Genomic DNA, 22,211 nt, shown 5'->3' with positions numbered 1-22,211 from the left:
CATCACTAGTTGGGTTAATAAAGGAAAGAAAACGAGACGATCCAAATAAGTACAATTAGAAATGACAAAGACGGCATTACAACTCATCCCACAGAAATACAAAAGGCACTCAGAGACTATCATGAACATTTCCATGCATACAAAGTAGAATGGATAAATTCCTGGAAGTACATAACCTCCCAAGATTGAATCGGGAAGAGATTAAAACCATGAATAGAACAATATGGAGTTCTGAAATTGAATCAGTAATAAAAAATATGTAACAATGAAAAAAAAAAAGCCCTGGGTAAGATGAATTCATAGCTGAATTCTACCAGACATACAAAGAAGAATTGGTACCAATCCTACTGAAACTATTCCAGAAAATTGAGGTGGAGGTGTATCAGTCAAGGTTCTCTAGAGGGACAGAATAGGATGGATGGATGGATGGATGGATGGATGGATGGATGGATGGATGGATGAATGGATGGATGGATGGATGGATGGAGGGACAGAACTAATAGGATGGATGGACAGATAGCTAGATAGCTAGAAAGCTGGATAGATAGCTAGAGAAAGATAGATAGATAGATAGATAGAAGTTTATTAAGCATTAACTCACACAATCACAAGGTGCCACAATAGGCAGTCTGCAAGCTGAGAAGCAAGGAAAGCCAGTCCAAGTCCCAAAACTGAAGAACTTAGAGTCTGATGTTCAAGGGCAGGAAAGGTCTAGCATGGGAGAAAGATGTAGGCTGGGAAGCTAGGCCAGTCAAGTCTTTTCACATTTTTCTGCCTGCTTTATATTCTAGCCATACTGGCAACTGATTAGATGGGGCCCAGGCAGATTAAGATTGGGTCTGCCTTTCCCAGCCCACTGATTCAAATGTAAAGCACCCTCACAGACATGCCCAGGATCGATACTTTGCATTCTTCAATCCAATCAAGTTGATAACATCACAGGGGGAATTCCTCCCTAAAACATTCTATGAAACCAGCATCATCTGATATCAAAATTTGGCGGAGATATGATGAAGAAATAGAACTTCAGGCTAATATCCCTGATGAGCATAGATGGAAAAATCTTCAATAAAATACAAGCAAACCAAATCCAGCAGCACATCAAAAGGTTAATTCACCATGACCAAACAGGCTTTATTCCTGGGATGCAAGCTTGGTTCAACATACATAAATCAATAAATGTAATTCAGCACATAAACAGAATTAAAAGCAAGGTGTGATCATCTTAATAGATGCAGAAAAGGTTTTCAAGAAAATCCAACATACCGTGATAAAAACCCTTGGCAGGCAAGGCATCAAGGAAACAGACTCAAAATTTTAAGAGCTCTCTATGTTAAATCCATATCCCAACATAATGAATGGACAAAAGCTGAAACCATTCTTCTTGAGAACCGGAACAAGGCAAGGATGCCCACTCTCACCATTCTATTCAACAAGGTACTGGAAGTCTTAGCCACAGCAATCAGACAACAAAAAGAAATAAAAGGCATCTAAATAGGAAAAGAAGTCAAACTAATTCTCTTTGCTGTTAATATGATTCTATGTTTAGAAAACCCTAAAGATTATGAAAAAGCTACTAGAACTAGTAAATATTTTTAGCAGTTTCAGAATACAAAGTCAGTAGCATTTCTATACACCAATAATGTACAATCTGAGAGCCAAATAAAGAACATGATCCCACTTACAATAGTGACAATAAAAATGAAATATGTAGGAACATAGTTAATCAAAGAGGTGAAGGATCTCTTCAAGGAGAACTACAAAACACTGCCAAAAGAAATCAGAGATGACAAAAATAAATGGAGAGATATACCATGCTCAGAGATAAGAAGAATCAATATCATCAAAATGGCCATAGCCCCCAAAGCAATCTATAGATTCAATGCTACTCCTATCAAATTACTAACATCATTTTTCACACGACTAGAAAAAACTAAAAACTATTCTAAAATTCGTATGTAACCAAAAAGGAGCTCAAATAGCCAACACAATCCCAAGCAAAGGAAAAAAGCTGGAGGCATCAACACATTACCTAACTTCAAACTACAAAGTTATAGTAACCAAAACAGCACAGTACTGGTACGAAAACAGACAGATGCATAGACCAAAATAACTGAACAGAAAACTCCGAAATAAAGTGGTACACTTACGATCATCTTATCTTCAACAAGGTTGACAAAAACATGCAATGGGGAAAGAAGTTCCTATTCAATAAGTGGTGTTGGGATAACTGGCTAGCCACAGACAACCTACAGAATGGAAGAAAATATTCACAAGCTATGCATCCAACAAGAGACTAATATCCAAAATCTATAGCAAAAAACAAATAACTTCATTAAACAATGGGCAAAAGACATGAAGAGACACTACTCAAAAGACAAGCAGGCAACAAACATGAAAACCTGTTCATCATCACTAATAATTAGAGACGTGCAAATCAAAAGCACAATTATATACCAACTCACACCAGTCAGAATAAGTATTATTAGAAAGTCAAAAAAAAAAAAAAAAAACAAGAGGCTAGTGAGGCTATGGAGAAATGGGAGCACTTATACAACATTGGTGGGAATGTAAATTACTTCAGCCACTGTGGAAAGCAGTTTGGAGATTTCTCAAAGAACTTAAAAATGAGCCACCATTTGACCCAGCAATCCTATTAGTGGGCATATACACAAAGGAAAATAGATCATTATACCAAAAGACATGTGCACTCATGTTCACTGCCATGGGCATTAGTCTGCTTTCATACCGCTAACAAAGACATACCCAAGATGGAGTAATTTATAAAGGAATGAGGCTTAATTGACTCATAACTCAGCATGGCTGGAGATGCTTCAGGAAACTTACAATCGTGGTAGAAGGGGAAGCAAACATGTCCTTCTCCACATGGCAGCAGGAAGGAGAAGTGCAGAGTGAAGTAGTGGGGAGAAGCCCCTTATAAAGCCACCAGATCTCATGAGAACTCACTCACTATCACAAGGATAGCAGTGTGGGGGTAACCGCCCCCACGATTCAATTACCTCCCACCAGATCCCTCCCATGACATGTGAGGATTATGGGAACTACAATTCAAGTGAAGATTTGGGTAGGGACACAGCCAAACCACAATCCCATGCTATTCACAACGGCAAAGACATGTAATCAACCTAGGTGCCTATCGATGGTGGACTGGACAAAAAAAATCTACATATACACCACTGAATACTACACAGTCATGAAAAGGAATGAAATCATGACCTTTGCAGAAACATGGATGGAGCTGGAGGCCATCATCCTAAGCGAATTCACACAGGAACATAAAACCAAATACTATATATTTTCATTTATAAGTGAGACTGAAAAACATCAAGCATACATGGACATAAGCATGGGAACCTTAGATGTTTCAGATTATTAGAGTGGTGAGGGAAGAAGCGGGGCCATTGGCTGAAAACTGCCTGTTAGGTACTATGCTCACTATCTGGGTGCAATATACCAATGTAACAATCCTTCACATGTGCCCCCTGTATTTAAAATAAAAGATGAATCTTTTTTTAAGAAAAAAAGAATGCAACAGGTAATATTACTACAGACCCTGTAGACCCTAAAAAGATAAGGCTATTCTTGCACAAATTTGTCATCTTAAATGAAACATACCATCTCCTCAAAAAAAACCCACAAACTACGATGACTCACCCAGTATGAGATAGATCATTTGAACAGCCCTGTAACTATTAAGAAAGTTGAATTTGTAATTTTAAAACTCCCCCAAAAGAAATCTTCAAGTCCAAATACTTTTACTGGAGAATTCTACTTCATGTTTAAAGAATAATTACCACCAGTTCAACACAAGATTTCCACAAAATCAGATGGGAAGGAAAATTTTCTGATTCACATTATGAAGCTAGTATATGCTGATACTAAAACCAGATGAAGACAGTACGAAAAAGAAAAACTACAGAAAAACCATCTTCATGAATATAGAGAAAAAAAATTTTAATGAACTAGTAGCAAATAGAGGTCATCAACATATAAAAGGAATTTCTCACTGTGCCAAGGAAGGTTTATTTCAGGAATGCAATTCTGATTTAATAATCCATAATCAGCCAATGTAATCTACCATATTAACAAGCCAAAAAGAAAATCACATGATTATCAATCAATGTAGACAGGCATCTGATACATTTCCACCACCATTCATGATAAAAATTCATGAAAAAGAGGAACAGAGAGGAACTTCCTCAACTTATGAGTATCTATAACATACCTACCAGTAACACTATACTTTACACTGAAAATTAAGCAAGAAGGTCAGCTCTCAGCACTCTGTTTAAACATAGTACTGGATGTTCTAGCAATAAGGCAAGAAAATGAAATAGGCATGCTGATCAGAAGTAAATGAAACTGCCGACATTTGATTATTTATAAGATGAAATTATTAGGTGAAATTATTTTGCCATAATTAAAAGTAATGCCAAAAACCACAATGACTGTTGCACCAATATAATATCATCTCCATAGAAATTCCCAAGGAATCTACCAAAAGCTCTTAAACTAATAAGCAAGGTTACAGGATATAGCTAAACATGTAAAAATCTATTAGTAGCAATGAACAGGAGGAAACTGAGATTAAAAATACAGTATCATTTAAAACCACGAATAAAGGAAATATGTGGAAATCTAACAAAACAAATTATATATTGAAAACTATATACAATTTTGATCAAAGAAACTGAGGTTCTAAATAAATAGAGACATATTGTGCCTTGTAACAGAAAACTCAATGTAGTAAAGATACCAGTTGTCTCCAATTAAATATACAGTTTTAACACAATTGCCATCAAATTTCCAACGAGATTTTTAATTGATATAAACAAGATTATTCTGAAATATGGAAATACCAAGGAGCTAGAACAGCTACAACAATTTTGCAAAAGAATAATAAAGTAGGAGGAACTAGTCTACCTGATTTAAGGGTTCAATACGTAGCTACGATAATCAAGCCTGTAGAATTGGTGAAAAGACTGACACATAGATCAGTGGAACCGAATACAGAACCCAGAAATATCCACACAAAGATGCCCAAGTGATCTTGACAAAGATCAAAGCAATTCAGTTGAAGAGAGACAATCTTTTCAACAAATGATACCACAGTAAATGAAGAGGCAAGCTATACACAAGGAAAAAACATTTCCAAACCACGTATCTGACACAGCACTAATATACAGAATATGTAAAGAACTCTCAAAATTCAACAGTAAAGCAAACGATCCTATTGAAACACAGGCAAAAGGAGACATGACACCAAACAAGATATACATATGGCAAATAAATACATAAAAGATGTGCTTCTTAACTGACACTACGCTGTGCTAACCCATACCAGACCCACGAAACACATGCGTACATGTGCAAACACACACACACACAGATTAACTGCAGGGGTGTGAAGACCTTGAGGTTTATGTCTCCTCTTTAACCCCCACAGCGTCTCCACGTTGTCTGTGTTATAGTGAAGAAAATAGCGTTATCTAACAGGTCCCTCAGTCACTCTCCATTTCATGTTAATGAGAGAAAGTAGGATCACACGCAACGAAGAAATACAAACCAGCATCTCCTTCAAGCTCTCTTTTCTTCACCCGTTTAATCTTCTTTTTTAGAACCTTCATGAGGAAGTTTGCAAATTTATTGTTCTCTCCAATGGCTGTTTGAAAACCAGCGTAGAGCGCTTTTTCTTCCTCCTGCAGTTTGGTGATTTCATTCTTTTTCTCTTCCATCTCTCTAAGAGTTTCGTTTATTTTCCACTAAATGAATAAAAACAATGACAAATGATAAATATTTCTGATAAACCAAGTTCAGAGAGCAATGTGCTTTACAATGCAAGGTTACAGTTAACAAAACGTTTTTTTAAAACTTCTTAAAAGAAGTTTGCATTTCTGGCCGGTCATGGTGGCTCACGCCTGTAATCCCAGCACTTTGGGAGGCCAAGGCAGGCGGATCATGAGGTCAGGAGATCGAGACCATCTTGTCAGCAAGGTGAAACCCTGTCTCTACTAAAAATACAAAAATTAGCTGGGTGTGGTGGCGCATGTCTGTAGTCCCATCTACTAGGGAGGCTGAGGCAGGAGAACTGCTTGAACCCGGGAGGCGGAGGTTGCGGTGACCAAGATCACACCATTGCACTGCAGCCTGGCAAGAGCAAGACTCCGTCTCAAAAAAAAAAAGAAGTTTATGTTTCTGATGTTTGCAGAGCCATCCGTTTATTGGCTAGAATTTTATAATTCCTTTGTAAAAACCAGTTAAGTTCAGAATTAGAAAGATAAGCTTTTTAGTGCTAAGCTTTCCTCCAAGATCTAAATTAAATTTAAGTTTTTTGTGATATGTGGATGTCAGCTAATATTTTTGCGTGTGTAGTCTCAGAAACAAAAGATTTTGTACTGACATATAACTAAAACAAAGATACATGTAATTCCTATTGAAGCTAATATGCCTTAAAAAGAATGTTATTATTTAGCATATAGTATCTATTTAATAGCTTTGTTTCATTCTTTTAAAACAAAGCTAGTATAATTTAAATGTAATATATAACAAATAAAGGAACCTCGTTTCTTATGATATTCAATCATATGTTACACTGAAGCTATCGTACTTACAACACTCGCCAGCTTCTTTTTCAGTTATTTTCATAAGGGTAACATGTAATCGAAACACAATTTTATATCATAGCTTTCTTTTTTTTTTTTTTTAAGGGATTCCAGCCCACCAGGCTGGAGTAGAGTGGCACGACCAAAGGCTCACTTTTTAAATTTTTATTCTATTTTACAGAATATCAGACCCAATTCAATAAAAAATCTGAATCATTTCTCTTTGACCATGAATACTAAAGACGGAGAGTAGGTAAGAATAACAGGAAAAAGGTGGGGGGGAAGAAGACCAGAAAGAGATGAGGGCTAGAAAAAGGGGGAAATTGAGTCAAGAAGAAAAAGAAATCAAGGTTTTCCATAACCAAGGGAGTAGCCAGCTAAATGTCTTCTTCCCATTCCTACTTGCATGTACTGTTCCTCTTTGTCTAAGGAGTTAACACGCTCTTGAAGTATGTTCTCTTGCTTTTCAAAATTCTTCAGGAGAAGCATTTCTTGAAATAAGGTGATGTGGTGCAGGTCGGATAACTTCATCTGAGTATCTAGTTTCAGTTTGTCATGTCTAAGGAGACGGAGTTCTGCATCAAACGTGACAATCAGTTCTTTGATCTGAGATGGAAAAAAGATTTGAGGATATATTAGAAGGCTTAGATAAATGCATTTTTAAACTCACAGTACTAAAATGAAATCATTTTTTGTTATGGCCTCATGGATGGAGAAGTGTGTGTGTATGTAGTCACACAAATAAATTCATTAATCACATTAAATTTACATAAATTAATTTATTAAGTGGTAGGAATTCTGTAACTATAGTCCTTCCAGCCATTTCTTCACCACTGACTACGCCATCCACCAAGAATGCCCCTCTTGCTGTAGTGTAGCTTATGAGCTCTCCGAACGCGTAGTGTTTCTGTCTCCTCTTCATTCTCCACAGCATCTCGACAATCCCTTTTATATAGTGAGCAAAAATAAACATGTTTCTCAACTTATGTTGAAAATTGTCAAACCTACAGAATGGTAGATATTGTGAAACACATAAAATAATCATGGAGCCACAAAAAACCTTTTTATAAGATTGTAGTGATTAAGGTCGAAGGCAGTTTTCCTGATAAGAACTTAAGAATCCCAAGTCCTGGTCCAGACCTTATTCATTCCGGTCCTACCAATTTTAATCCTTGGTTTTGTTCTGATTTTGGTACAACGGAGATGAAGAGGCCAAGAGAGAGCCCCAAGGACTGCTTCTCCTGAGGAAACTAGGACAACAGGAAGAGACAAACCATTCTGTACTTTTCATTAGTTTGTATATGATAGGTGGCCTCGACTGCCGAAAGCCTGTAGTAAGTGAGGCCCAGGACTGGGGCTGAGGACAGAAAGACATCTGTGGGTTTGGAGGAGTGAAACAACTAGAGAAATTTAAAGAGCTGGAGGAAAAAGAAACACAGAGAAAGAAGAAAAAACTCAACTTTTATGTAACTATGGCTACAGACTGTATGTTTGGGCTCCCCTTTAAAGCTTGTTTAATAAACGTGAATTATTCCTGAATTGACTTAGAGGCAGGCCTGTATTTTCTTCAGTAACCCCATTCTCAAACTAAACCGCACAGGTCTCCATGCCTGTAAGGGTCACACTTGCTTTTTCTCTCTAACCCCAATAGCCCGTAAGCTTTGTGAGGACTGAGAACATGTCCTTCAGTATTGTTGTAACCCTAATCCCATCTATCACTGTCACTTCACATAGAACACCCAAAAATATGTGTAAAATTAATAAGTCAGCTACAATTAAATCAATCAAAATCTTTGACTGAATATCTGTGATATGTTTGACACTGTGCTGGACGGTATGGAGGAATCAGAAGTCTAGGTGGCCTGTACCTCAGCTCTGGAAGGAGGTCACTGCAGGCAGAAGGGAAGAGCCAAGGAAAAAGCACAGACAGAAACCTCAGAAAGGTGTGGGAAGAAAAGGGGAAGTGGAGAGAGGCAAGAATGGGGAGAAACAGGACTGGACAAAGAAGAGATAACGGTGGAGATGATGGCTGGGAAGCTATTGATGCTGTCGTTGCAGGGTGGAGCCGGAAAGACACCGAGGAAGGGGACTCCGCATGGTGGCAGCAGAGTTCTCCATCCAGGAAAGGTTCTTTCACGATCAAAGAACATCCCGCCCAACAGGCCCTAGTCTACTCCTGATTTTCCTAGAAATAAAAACACTTGCCATTCCAGCTCCAGAACAATCTCAACCCCAGTGATCACCATAAACGCTTCTACTAATGGAACAAACCACATAGTGGAGACAAACGATGGTGTGAAAAGCAGACGGTGCCCTGTTTCTCTGGAAGACCTTTAACTGCGCTCCATCCATCATCTAAAAGCTGCCCCTCCACTTCCCCTTTACGATGACTTCAGTTAGATGCCAAGTAACTAAAACATGGGCTGGCCCTTCACTCTTGCTCAGCTTTCCAAAACAAAACAAAACAAGTTTGAAAGCGCTGTAATTCTGGGAAGAGCACAATGATTTCCAGAAGGCCAAGGATGGGGAAGAAGCCAAGCCATCACTGAGTGGTGAGCTGGTCAGGGCTGGGGAAAGATTCATGCAGAGAAATTTAAAATAAATGAACAAAAAAACCAGACCCAGTTTTTCCCCTTCTCTTCTCTGTTTCAGCTATAACTAGGAACACCCCTTACCCGGTTGACCAAATACTGTTGCATGTACACATGTTTAATCTCATCCCTCTTCAGAATTTCCAGCTCCACATCAGTTGGCTCTGCCTTTTCAAATTCCATAAACTTTGGTGTATCTAGGCCGAACGTAGATGCCCTTGATGACCTAGATATGGAATCTCGGGTTGTCAAATCCCCATTCTTTCCAGAAGAGAGCTTGAGGAATCCTCCACCTGGGCCTCCAGACCCTGTCTGTTCCACTTGGGGGGACTTTCCATCCATACTTTTCATACGCTGCTGCTCAAAATTTAGGAGAGTTTCTTCATCATACTGAAATCTCTTTTCTGGAACTTCTTCTGGGTGTATCTGAGGAACTTTGGGAATGGGTATGTGCTTGGATGCGTGAAGAGTCGACTGAATGTGCTTCAGTTCTTGTACCAGGCACTGTATTTCCTCTACAACAGCCACTTTAAAGTCTCTAAGAGAGAGGATGCACTTGTTCATATGCCTTTTCTTTCCATGGACCTGAAAAAAACAAGAGGAAGGAAACAACGGTACAACCCTCTGACAAATAATTGTGTGGAATACGATCTGCTCTTTTTCCTTGCCTAAAGACCTAGCGAAAATTCAAGATAAAAATTCATCTGATCATACCTTTTTACCACCAAGGTGCCCTTTTCTTTAATATTTAGGCTTTTTTCCATTTAGCCCCTCCAAGATGGCAGGACAGTCCAGATGTGACCTCTGGTATCTCTTGGCTTCCCACAGTTTGTTCCCTCCAGCTGGCTCGTGTGGCTGAGTTCCCTCCATCACTACGTGGAAGTCCTTCCTGGAGCCTTAGTCTAGCTGGATACTCTCTCCAGGGAGGAAGGGAAAGGCCCTTAATGCATCTCCCTGCTGGAACTTTGAATCCCTTTGGCTTAGACTCACTTAGGGCTGCCCAGGCCCAAAGTACAGCTCAGCCTATGTTCATTCTGCATTTTGGCCCACAGGATTGTTACTCCTTGTATAGGAAAGGCCATGATTCTGAATGTCAGTGCATGTAACACCAAGAGACTGCAGGATCTTTCCTTCATTCCCTCTCCATTTATGTAAGCCAAGCTGTGCCTCTGCTTCCAGGCACAGGTGCCATACACTCTCGTTGCTCTTTCATTACCAGCTCTCTCCCTGGTCTGTGTTTTCTAAATGCCATTCCCAGAGCCTGAGAGCGCACGCAACCCACCTCCTGCGTGCAGTAAGGCTACTAGATTGTCCAAAGGCCATGAAGAGTTACTTTGCATGTACAGTTTTTTAAAGATCAAAAGTCACTCTTTCAAGTAGTCTTACAAAAGCGACATATGTATTTACTTTCTGCAAAGCAGAAAACTGTAATAACATAGAGGACATATTCTGCATACTTGAAAATAAACCGTTAAAGCAATAAGGTTTAAACTCGAAAGCCAGCAGTTGGGTGAATGGACAACGACCTCTGAAGTATCTGAAGGACTGCAGATTAGCCCAAGAAGAACAAACCCACATCACGGATGGCTTTAGGGCCTATCTCTCGAAGGAACCTCTTTACACAGCAACTCTTTCTAGTTTTTCACATACCACACAAACCTAAACACTGGCTGAAAAAAAAAGACAGATAATACACTATTTAAAAAATATTCAATACTCTCCAATGATTTTCAATTTGACCATAACAATAAAGACCATTTATGGATTTTGACCATTAAATTAACCCTATGCGTACTAGACATGGTATTAATACTCTTTCTACAGATGAAATCAATGGCTTAGGGAGATTTATGTGACTTAGCAAAGTTCACATGGCTATTAAGTGGCAGAGATGGAAACAGAGCTCCAATCTTCTGACTTGTAGAACAAGGTGTTCTAAGTGATTTTATTTTAATAAAGCAAATTTCAGTGTAATGTAGTTAAGTTGAAAACATCACACCTGCCCACCTCCTCTAGCTAGAGTGTGAAATTTCAGGTTGGATAAATTGTGGTCTTAAGAACATTTCTCTATGATGATTGATGTAACATGATAAATAAAAATTACCTTGGAAGAACTAGGAAAACAATCCAAATGGCCATGACTAAAATGTCCAAATTGTCCATCTTGATGAGAAACACACAGTTAGGAGCTATGAAAATGTATCTGTGGATATGAATTGCCAGGCCAGGACCCTCGTGCTGCTGGGATGTAACTCTTTGGTGAAACAGAAGACACCTCTTCCTCAGGACACTTCCTTTGCATTTGTCAGAAAATTATAAAAATATTCAAAAATACTGTTAATCTATCTGCGATATGATCGGCACCCTCTCCAAGGTGATGCCTTGAAATGTGCAACCTCCGCAACCGTATTAGGTTGCTGTGTATCTAGTTCTCCTAAAAGGTAGTAGCTCAGATAACCTCTAAGCTTTTAAGCATAAAGAGTCACTTGTCAGTTCAAGTGGTGATTAAGGAATTAATAAAGCAGAAAGAGGAACTTTCATAAGAAAATGGGGATCAGACATCAGGGTGATAGAAAGTGGTTTGGAGGAATGCAGAGAAAATAACAAAGAAATAAATTAGCACTGAGTTGCCTAGAACAGTTTCGAAGTCCTACAAAAAGAGGCTCAACAATGACCTTTTCTCTCTCTCTTTTTTTAAATTGTACTTTAGATTCTGGGGTACATGTGCAGATCATGCAGGATTGTTGCATAAGTACATATAAGGCAAGGTGGTTTGCTGCCTCCATTCCCCCATCACTTATATCTGGTATTTCTCCCCTTGTTATCCCTCCCCATCTCCTGCTGTCCCTCCCTTAGCCCCCCGCAACAGACCCCAGTGTGTGATGCTCCTCTCCCTGTGTCCACGTGTTCTCATTGTTCAACACCCGCCTATGAGTGAGAACATGCAGTGTTTTGTTTTCTGTTCCTGTGTCAGTTTACTGAGAATGATGGTTTCCAGGTTCATCCTTGTCCCTATGAAGGACACAAACTCATCGGTTTTTATGGCTGCGTAGTATTCCATGGTGTATATGTGCCACATTTTATTTATCCAGTCTATCATTGATGGACATTTGGGTTGGTTCCAGGTCTTTGCTATTGTAAGTGCCGCAAAGAACATACACTTGCATGTGTCTTTACAACAGAACAATTTATAATTCTTTGGGTATATACTCAGTAATGGGATTGCTGGGTCAAATGGAATTTCTATTCCTAGGTTCTTGAGGAATCTCCACACTGTCTTCCACAATGGTTGAACTAATTTACACTCCCACCAACAGCATAAAAGTGTTCCTGTTTCTCCACATCCTCTCCAGCTTCTGTTGTCTCCGGATTTTTAAATAATTGAACAATGGCCTTTTCAATCTAAGTCCTTGGTTGTCCATGTCAACCAAAAACTAAACCCAATGAGGATTTGTCTGAATTTCAGAGGTTCAAAGTCCACAAAATATAATCCTTACCCATGAAACTGGTATTGAAACATGGTATTTTAAGAAAAGCTCAAAGACAGAGTCTTCTAAGAAATGCTAACTCAACAAAGATGTATTAATCCTTCTAATAAGGCCACAGCAAACAAGAGAGAGATACATTCCTCAAACTCTGACCTAGATTCCCAGATATCCTTGATGACCCTGCCACACCTGTCAGGTGGTACCCATCTGTGACCCTCGGATACACTGTAAGTGTCCACAGCTGGTTCTTTCATATTAGCTAACTAACCATGGACAAATCTCTTGTCCTCTGTGGGCCTCAGTTTGCTCACTTGTAAAAAGAGGACATTCTAGATAATCATGATAGTCATTTCCAGTTCTTAATTTCTATGGTTAGATATTCTTATTGACCAGCTAAGGAAATGAGTGGTTTGGGCAGAATTTAATTAAAAACCGAGGGTACTTTCTCCATGGTCATAGAATCTGTAGATAAGTACCAAAGAATCTAGGTGTCCCAGTTCCTCTTCCTTCTTGGCAGCATTTATTCTCATGTGCTCAGGTATCTTGTAGTCTGGGGCTGTCTTCAGATTGAAATCTCCCATACACACCTGGGCTTCTTTGATGGCTTCAAGGTCTTTGGGATCTTCATAGCCATCATCAGGTTTGCTCTTGTATCTATTAGAAAAATAGACAACCCAGACACAAATATGACAATAAACTCTAATTTGTCTACTTTAGGCATATACTCAAATTTAATCATGAAACAAAAGTATAATTTCAAATCTATAATGCTACTTTTGTCACAGAGCCCAAGCAGTTTTTAAAATTCAATTACTACTTTTAAAGTGTCCCAAGCAAAATAATATACACGTATATAAATAGGAACCAGTCACTAGATTGTACTGAAATAATCTGAATTACTGTTAGGCTTTGGTTTACTTCTGTGTAATTCGTATGAACATTGTTATTTATTCTCTTGATATAAATTAAGCTTTGTAAATTAGGTGGGCTTTTAATGACTGAAAAGTCAATTGAACCTTTTTATTGCATATGCTCGCTGTACATTTTCGGAAAAGGTATCTAGTTGAAGATGATAGCATGAACATACATATTTGCCTCTCCCTCCGTCCCCAAATTCCCTGAAAAGGACAGTACAGAAGTATAAAAAGTTGTAAATTATCAGGAAAGCTAAGAATGGAATAGAAAGTAAATCAGTGACACTGAGCCAGTTCTGGAAGACAGGAAGAAGATCAAATTACATTAATGAATAAACCAGATCAAACTGTAGCCCTGAATACCCACAAGTTAAGCAACAAAAGGGACTGAATATTATCTTCTTGGTGACGTGCCTGGAATGCTCCAAGCACAAAGAGAGCAGGTAGAGGGAGTGGAACGGAATGCTAGATACATTTGGCAAAATTAATTAAAGGATTGAAAAAAAAAATGCTTAAACCAGTTGGGCCCTCCCAGACGTTCCCACCTGCACACACAAAACAGTGGCAATCTGTATATCCAAACTAAAATTAAAGAACTACTCTCTACAGACACTGAACTCTTTGCCTGGGAAGTACTAAGGTGTCTAAGGGTTTGGGCTACCAGCTCACACCCTTAGACACCTTGGAACTCATAAAAGGCCTTAATTGGGAGGTCCCAACATACCTGTGTACGTTTTTAAAGTGAAGTCTGCTAGACAACGTGAGCATGTACACATCGTAGTCAGCCCTTTCTTTTAAGAGAAAGTTCTTTTAAGGAAACGGACATGCAAAAGTCCAGAGGAAACCCATCATCTATTATATTAAATGACAGCCATTTATTTGTGTAAAACTGCACTAAAATGAAGGATTAATATTTTTAAAGGAAAGGAGAAAGGGAGAAAGGAAAGGAAATAAACAAAAAGGAAGGGAAGAGAAGAGAAGAGCTACTTCTGCTTCTGGCCATGTGAGAGGAACAGGGGCCATTATTATCCTCATATGATATAAACAATCAAAAAACTGAACAAAAAATATGTGAAACAACTATGTTTAGACATTGAACATAAACAGCATAAAACAGTAATTCTTTAGAAAAGGAGAAAGATGTGATCCTTATTATCTCCTGGCTGCTGCATGGAGGAAATTACCAGCCTATAGAGTGGGATCAGGATCCCAAATACAGCCCAGTGAACTCGCTGACTGAGGAGGCAGAGATTAGAGTACAGGAAGGCCAAATTTGGTACCAAGAATTGTGGAAAAGAATATCAGCACTACACAAAGAAACGCCTCTGGAAATCTACATAGGGCCTGAACTTTTGGGCTGAGTATTAATCTGTACATGTGCAATGTGAACCACCATGAAGCTGGGCAAAGAACTTCTAGGAAAAGTACAATGACTGGGAAACTGTAGAACAAATAATTCTCATAGTTTCCACATAGCTAGGAACCACTCATAGTCCCACCAACCGGAGAGAGCTTGTTGAATACAGGGGACATTCAAGAACAACCGTTAAAAACTTGTGCCTTCAAAGAGAGAGAGACATAGAAGATATGAAAAACATTATCAAACATCTTGTCTAAATTGACATTTATAGAACACTACACCGAGCAACGCAAGAGAGTATATCCTTTTCAAGCGCACACTGAACTTTTACGTAGACAGACTGTATGTGCAGGGCCATAACACAGTTCTCAATACATCTTTAAAAACTTACACAGACTATTTTCTATGATCACAAACAACTGGATTAGAAATCTAACAGGGAAACATTTTTGAAACCACAAATCTTTGGAAACTAAGCTGCAAGTCAAGGAAGTAATCACAAGGATATTAGAAATACTTTGGACTAAGTGATAATAAGTATCTACCATATGAAAATGTGTAATGCAGCTAACTTGATGCTTAGGAGGAAATAAATACTCTAAATGTTTATATTAGAAAAGAAGAAGGACATAGAATCAAAGCTTATATACAAGTTTACACATCAAGAAGCAAGAAAGTAAAAGCTAATTAAACCTAAGTTAATTAGAAGGTAAGAAATTATAAAAAGAATAGTAAAATGACAGAGAAAATAGACCAAACAATATATTAAAATCTATGCCCAAAAGCTAGTTATTTGAAAAGATTGATAATGTGGGTAAATCACTAGCTGGAATGATTAAGAAAAAGAGAGAATTAACAACAAAAAAATTAAAAATAACAATAAAACAGAGGACATTAAAACAGATACTACAGAAATTAAAATAAGAAGAGAATAATATAAACCGCTTTATGCCAATAAAATTGACAACTTAGATAAAATGCACAAATTCCTTCAAAGACACAAATTATAAAAACTGACTCAAGAAGAAACCGAACATTTGTATAGCACTGTAACACTCAAAATTTTAAATTTATATTTAAAAGTATCCCTCAAAGAATACTTCCTATGGATTCATTGAGAAATTCCTTAGCAAAGCAGAAGAAATCAGAAATCTAAAAAATAGAATGAAAGAAAACAAAAATAGAATACAGATGTAAGCCCTAAATATAAATAAGTACATAAATACAAATGGCCTGAATACACCACTGAATGACAGAAATGGGCAGTGTGGATTTAAAAACGAAAGTGTACGTTGTCTAGTGAAGTTAGTGAAGACACTAACTTCAAATATAAAAGTATAGGTAGGTTGAGTTAAAGGCTGGAAACAGATCATTTAAACACTGAATGCTTTCCCTCTAAGACAAGAAACAAAGAGGGGATGCCAGTTCTTCCCACTCTATTTCAATACAGTACTGGCAGTTCTAGCCAGTCCAATAAGAAAAGGAAATAAGCTGCATACAGATTAGAAATAAAACTGTCCCTGCTTCCAAGTGACATAACTGTCTACACATAAAATATCAAGAAACCTACTAAAACAAAAATTCTTAGAACTGAGGCAGTTCAGAAAGGTCACCGGATACTAGATAAACATACAAAAATCAGTTGTATTTCTATACTAGCAGCAGTGAATGTGAACAGAGAGACACCAGTCTTAAAAACACAATACCATTTAAAATTGCTAAAAAAAAGAAATACTTATGTGCAAACCTAATAAAATATGTATAGAACTTTTATGCTGAAAACAGAAAAACACTGATGAAAGAAATCCAACATCTAAATAAATGGAAAGTCATACTATGCCCATGGATTAGAAGACTCAACACAATGAGGATACCAGTTCTCCACAAAGGAATACACTGCTGTACATGGTTCTTATTGAAATTATGGCAAATTATCTGAAATTCATATGGAAAAACAAAGTAATTAGAATGTCTAAAATAATTTTGAAAGAGAATAAAATGAGAGGAATCACTCTACTGGATTTCAAGGTCTATTATATAGATATAGGAATCAGGACAGTGTAGTGTTGGTAAAGAACAGATAGAGAGATCAATGGACTTGAAAGTGAACCGGGAAATAGACTCACATAAACACGTCCAGATGATTTCTGACAAAGAGGCAAAATAAAGTCAGAGGAGGAAATGTCTTTTCAACAAAAATGCTAGAGTGATTGGACATCCATAAGACAAAAAAAAAACAAATCTCAACCTGAGTCTGATACCTGGTTTAAAGATTAGCTTAAGTATAAAATGAAAAAACTACAAAATGTTAAGACGAAAATAAGATACAGTATTTAGGACCTAGGGCTAGGCAGAGTTCTTAGCCTCGACACCAAAATCAGGATTTATATAAGGAAAATTTGATAAATTGAACATCAACTAAATTAAAAACTGTTGCTCTATGAAAAACTCTGTTAGGGGAGGCCGAGTGCGGTGGCTCACATCTGTAACCCCAGGACTTTGGGAGGCCAGGGTGGCTCACATCTGTAACCCCAGGACTTTGGGAGGCCAGGGTAGCTCACATCTGTAACCCCAGGACTTTGGGAGGCCAGGGTGGCTCACATCTGTAACCCCAGGACTTTGGGAGGCCAAGTGTGGTGGCTCACAGCTGTAACCCCAGGACTTTGAGAGGCAAGATCACTTGAGGTCAGGAATTCCAAACCAGCCTGACCAACAAGATGAAACCCTGTCTCTACTTTTAAAAATACAAAAGTTAGCAGGGAATGATGGCACATGCTTGTAATCCCAGCTATGAGGGAGGATCATTTGAACCTGGAAGGTGGAGTTTGCAGTGAGCCAAGATACTTCACTGCACTCTAGCCTGGGCAAAAGCATGAGACTCTGCCTCAAAAAAAAAAAAAAGAACAAACTCTGTGAAGGGAATGAAAAGACAAGTTACAGACTAAGAGAAAGTATTTATAAACTGTATATCCAACACAAGGACTAGTATCTAGAATATATAAAGAAGTCTAAAATCTCAACAGTAAAAGAGCAAACAATCCTATTCAAACATGAGCAAAAGACATGAAGAGTCACGTCACCAAAAATATACAGATGGCAAATAAACCAATGAAAACATGTGATTGTCAAGTGAAACTACCTCATACCAGATTTCCATGAAATCCCCAAATCTCTCTGCTGCTTGCAAGCAGCAGAGAGATTTGTCCATCGGGGTCTGATTGAAAAGGTAACATCTCTCTCCAGGAGAGTTCAAATATTTTGGTGGAATTCTGGAAAGCCTCTCAGGGTCATATGAAGAGTTCCCAAGATCCCTCTTAATTTAAGTACTGTAGGGAGAAGGGGACCTGGGCCTTACTGGGCCCAAATTCACTGGGCATCTGCTGGAGGGGCAAGAGTAAGACTGGGGCTTGTTTAGGGCAAGAATTTCTAGGAGGGGGCAAGTGGGAGGCTGATGCTGGATAAGGGGGGCAGGGTAGATCTGGAGGAGCAAGGCTGGAGAGACGTGACTCTTCTGCTGGGGGTGCCCCGTATCTTTCATTCCCTGGGCTTACCCCTTGCGGCCTTCCCTGAGATGGCCAACAGGAGCGCTGGATCAATCGACCCTACAGTGTTAGCAACAGTCTGGATTGCCTGGCAAGCTACAGAAAGCCTGAACATGTCGAGCCTCAGACCAACTGTCCTCACATCTACAGAAAAATTCCAACTGCTGAATGGTATCAAAATGAATAGCTCCTTCCTGGGGTCAAGTCAGTCCTTCCTGTAAATCATAATTTGGCCAAACCTTTGTGCAGAGGGATATAAGGGGTCACATTCTGAGGGCCAAAGTAGTCCCAATGGTTCAGGATATACTCCAGAGGAGTGCAAGCTGGGGATGACAGAGAGAACTTATTGTCCATTCTGAAAGACAGGGAAGAGAGGTGTCCCTCATTCCCTTCCTTCTTTCAGTGAAAATTCAGGGCGTGATGGAGAGAGAAAGAGTGCATCCTCCTCTCCCTTTCCACCGTTTATCCTTCAGCTGGCCTAGGTACCACTGCAGTATATACCCAGGAAGCAGGGGACACCTGGAGAATAGGAATTAACCCCCCTCACCTATGCCTCCATTTCTCCCTGCTGTCAGCAAACTGAATTCCCTGGGCCTGTTTATGCCATGAAGCTTCTTTCCGTGGGGTAGGAAGCTTAGCAGGAACTGGTGCTTTACATTGTGCCTGGTGCCTGGCTTTGGATCCCTCAGACCTGGTTTTTCTTTCTAGGGACTCAGATGAAAGTTTGCAATCGAGGTTGGGACTGAAAAAGTATTTCAGAGGCTGTATCTACTTAGAGTGCCTCAAATGTGCAGTTCTCAGCCAGCAGGGGCCATTCCTGTTAACTTTCTTATCAGAAACAGAGCGGGGTGTGCGGGGGGCAGGGGGTGGGGGAGCCCTTTCACTTAGAAAAAAGAAAAACAGTTCAAGGGGCAAAAAGGGAAGACATTCTGGGGGAAAACCCCCTTGCTTAGTGCAACTGGGCCTTTCTAATCCTTATAACTTTCCCTCAGTTCAGACTAGGTTGAATTCCTTGGCCAGGGGAGGAGAGGTTCCATTTGTATGGTGGGCAAGAAGCACTTGTCTGTTGACCCTGTGGGGTTGCGGCTACTGTCATGGCTTTCTCCCACCTGCTTGTGACTGTTGGGCTTGGCCCTTGCCTGCTGCAGGCATGCCCAGGCACCCGAGCCGGGAGGAAAAAGGGTAAGGAGAGGTACCCTGAGCCGTGCATGCCTGCAGCTGTCGGGTTGGAGGCATACGTGGCACCTCTAGGAACAGCTGGTCTGATGTGCACCTTCGGTAGCTGAGCCTAATGCTCATTAATAACATTTCCACAGCCTGTAGCAAAACTAACATTATAAAGAAAGACCTAAGTGTCATTTCAAAGACAGAAAAGAGACAAAGTCTGAGGGTTTTGACTTCCCACTTAGGGTGGGGTTTTTAAAACTCAGAGAAGGAAAACAGACCATCTCACCTGCAGGGTTTTAGAAGAGAGGCAGACCCAAAAGTTTGGCATTCACCCACCCTCACCTTCTGCAATCCCGGACGAGCCCCCAGTTGAAATGGGAAAGATTCCCTTGTCCCCCTCAAAGGGTATGCGATAGGGGTGCCCCACTGCTCAAACCGCTAGGGGAGCATACAAACGGGCAGGCTGTGGGACTCCAACCCCAGGCAGTTTCTAGGCATGAATGTTTACAGCTGAAGCCCCAACGGCATGTGTTACAGGGTCTCTCTTGTGTGCTGTCTAATGGCAGCCTGTGTTAGCCAGCTCAGTTAGACCCCCTTCCTTATCACAAGGACACAAGGATTTCTGTATCCCGGGGTTTCTTGCCTTGGTGTACCAGAAGAATCAGATCACCTGTGGCCTTGGAGAATGAATGCAAATTTTTATTGAGTGGAAGTAGCTTTCCCCAGTGGGAGAGCCAGAAGGGTTTTTCCCTGGAATTGGGCCACTCGGCAGCCCCAGCCCAACTGTGCCGCCAAACTCTGCCTCATCCCACTGGTCACCGGCACCTGTTGATGCCTGTCAGCCTGCTCTTTCTCCTGCATGCTCTCCATAACTGGTTGCTTGTGTCTTCTTCAACCAATGTGTGCCTCATGACATCCAGCCACTTCTGTGTCTGCCGCTAGGGTCTCAGGTGTTTATATACCCAGGATGGGGACATGGCAGGCCAGTGCGGTCTTGGGAAATGCAACATTTGGGCAGGAAATGCCTGTCCTCACCTAGGTCCCTGGAGGTAGAGCCCTAGCCAGGGACCATGCCTTTCTCTACCCAGCACTTCCCTTCCCCGCTTCCATATCATTTAAAGGGACCACACCCTTCCCTTTCATAACAATACTAGACTTTTTTTTTTTTTTTGAGAAAGAAGTTAACCTCAGGTGATTAATGATAAAAAGTCAAAATATAAGATATTAGAAGAACATACAGGAGAATATGTTTATCATTTTGAGATAGAAAAGCATTTCTTAATTCTTAAAAATCATTCTGATTATACTCTGTTTCTTTTTTTTTTTTTACTTTCGCATTTAAATGATGTGAATAAATATAAAGATTTTTAAGATATATTATTTTGGGGCTCGAATATTAAAACGATTAGAGTTTAGGTAAAAAGCTCACAGTTCCTCCCATTCTTTTTTTCGCTGTTGAATCTTCAGTTGTGCTCTTTCAGCTTTTAACATAAGTTTTCTCGTTCTCTCAATTTGATTTTTCACCATAATTTCACTTAGGGTTTTAGGCCGAAATTTCTTCCCTTTTTCTATTACTGATTCTTCTTGTGCAAGAACACTCTCACCTATATGGAGAATCAACATTTTTTAGTCATTTTCAGACATAAAAACAATACTCGCAAATATTGTTTTTAATGTGCCAAATAAAAAAAATGCAGAATATGTTGAATTTGTAAATCAAAGTATTTATTGAACACCAGGTGCAGTGGTTCACACCTGTAATCCCAGGACTTTGGGAGGCTGAAGCGGGCAGATCACTTGAGGTCAGGAGTTTCAGACCAGCCTGGGCAACATGGTGAAACCCCATCTCTACCAAAAATACAAAAATTAGCCAGCCGTTGTGGTGTGTTCCTGTAATTCCAGCTACTGAGAGGCTGAGGCAAGAGATTTGCTTGAACCCAGGAGGTGGAGGCTGCAGTGAGCTGAAATCTCACCACTGCATTCCAGCCTGGGAAACAGAGCAAGATTCCATCTCAAAAACAAAAACAAAGAAGTATTTATTGACCAACTCCTATGAATTCAACCCCATAATAAGTACTGTGAAATGCCAAAATAAAAAGGTCTAAGTCACATTTTTTGCTTTTAAGAACCTTATTAAAAGTTGGCAAGATAAGACATATATTAAACAATTAGAAAACAAGATAAATGATGGTGAACCGCTAACGTGTTGGGAAGGAGTGTTTGTGACGTGATGGTGGGAAAAGGAGAAAATCGAGTCCAATTTGATACGTACGATTTGAGGTGGTACATGCCAACTGAAGTGTCTGCAGCCAACTGAACACTCATCAGAAACACAATCAAATAATTAAAAAATTATTGGCTTTATGGCCAGGCTTGGTGGCTCACACCTATAATCCTAGCACTCTAGGAGGCTGAGGTGGGCAGATTACCTGGGCTCAGGAGTTTGAGACCAGCCTGGGCAACATGGTAAGACCCCCATCTCTACTAAAAATATGAAAAAATAATTAGCTGGGGGTGGTAGCACAC

The 22,211-nt window shown here is 39.6% G+C and overlaps 1 protein-coding gene across 1 annotated transcript in view; it reads right to left on the bottom strand.

Annotated features, from left to right (window-relative positions):
• Nucleotides 1-22,211, bottom strand: part of CFAP44 (cilia and flagella associated protein 44) — a 137,432-nt gene that overhangs the window by 26,392 nt on the left and 88,829 nt on the right. Inside the window, exons 24-28 of the mRNA XM_002807617.6 lie at nt 21,115-21,289; nt 13,179-13,356; nt 9,299-9,799; nt 7,026-7,229; nt 5,588-5,783 (exon numbers count right to left, since the gene is read on the bottom strand). Of these exons, the coding sequence (XP_002807663.5) occupies nt 5,588-5,783; nt 7,026-7,229; nt 9,299-9,799; nt 13,179-13,356; nt 21,115-21,289 (1,254 nt within the window). The remainder of the gene's footprint in view (nt 1-5,587; nt 5,784-7,025; nt 7,230-9,298; nt 9,800-13,178; nt 13,357-21,114; nt 21,290-22,211) is intronic.

The sequence above is a fragment of the Callithrix jacchus genome, chromosome 15 (assembly GCF_049354715.1).
Source record: "Callithrix jacchus isolate 240 chromosome 15, calJac240_pri, whole genome shotgun sequence".
Classification (NCBI taxonomy): Eukaryota; Metazoa; Chordata; class Mammalia; order Primates; family Cebidae; genus Callithrix; species Callithrix jacchus.
Note: the sequence above shows the minus strand (reverse complement) of the source record. Positions and strands in the feature narration are given on the sequence as shown.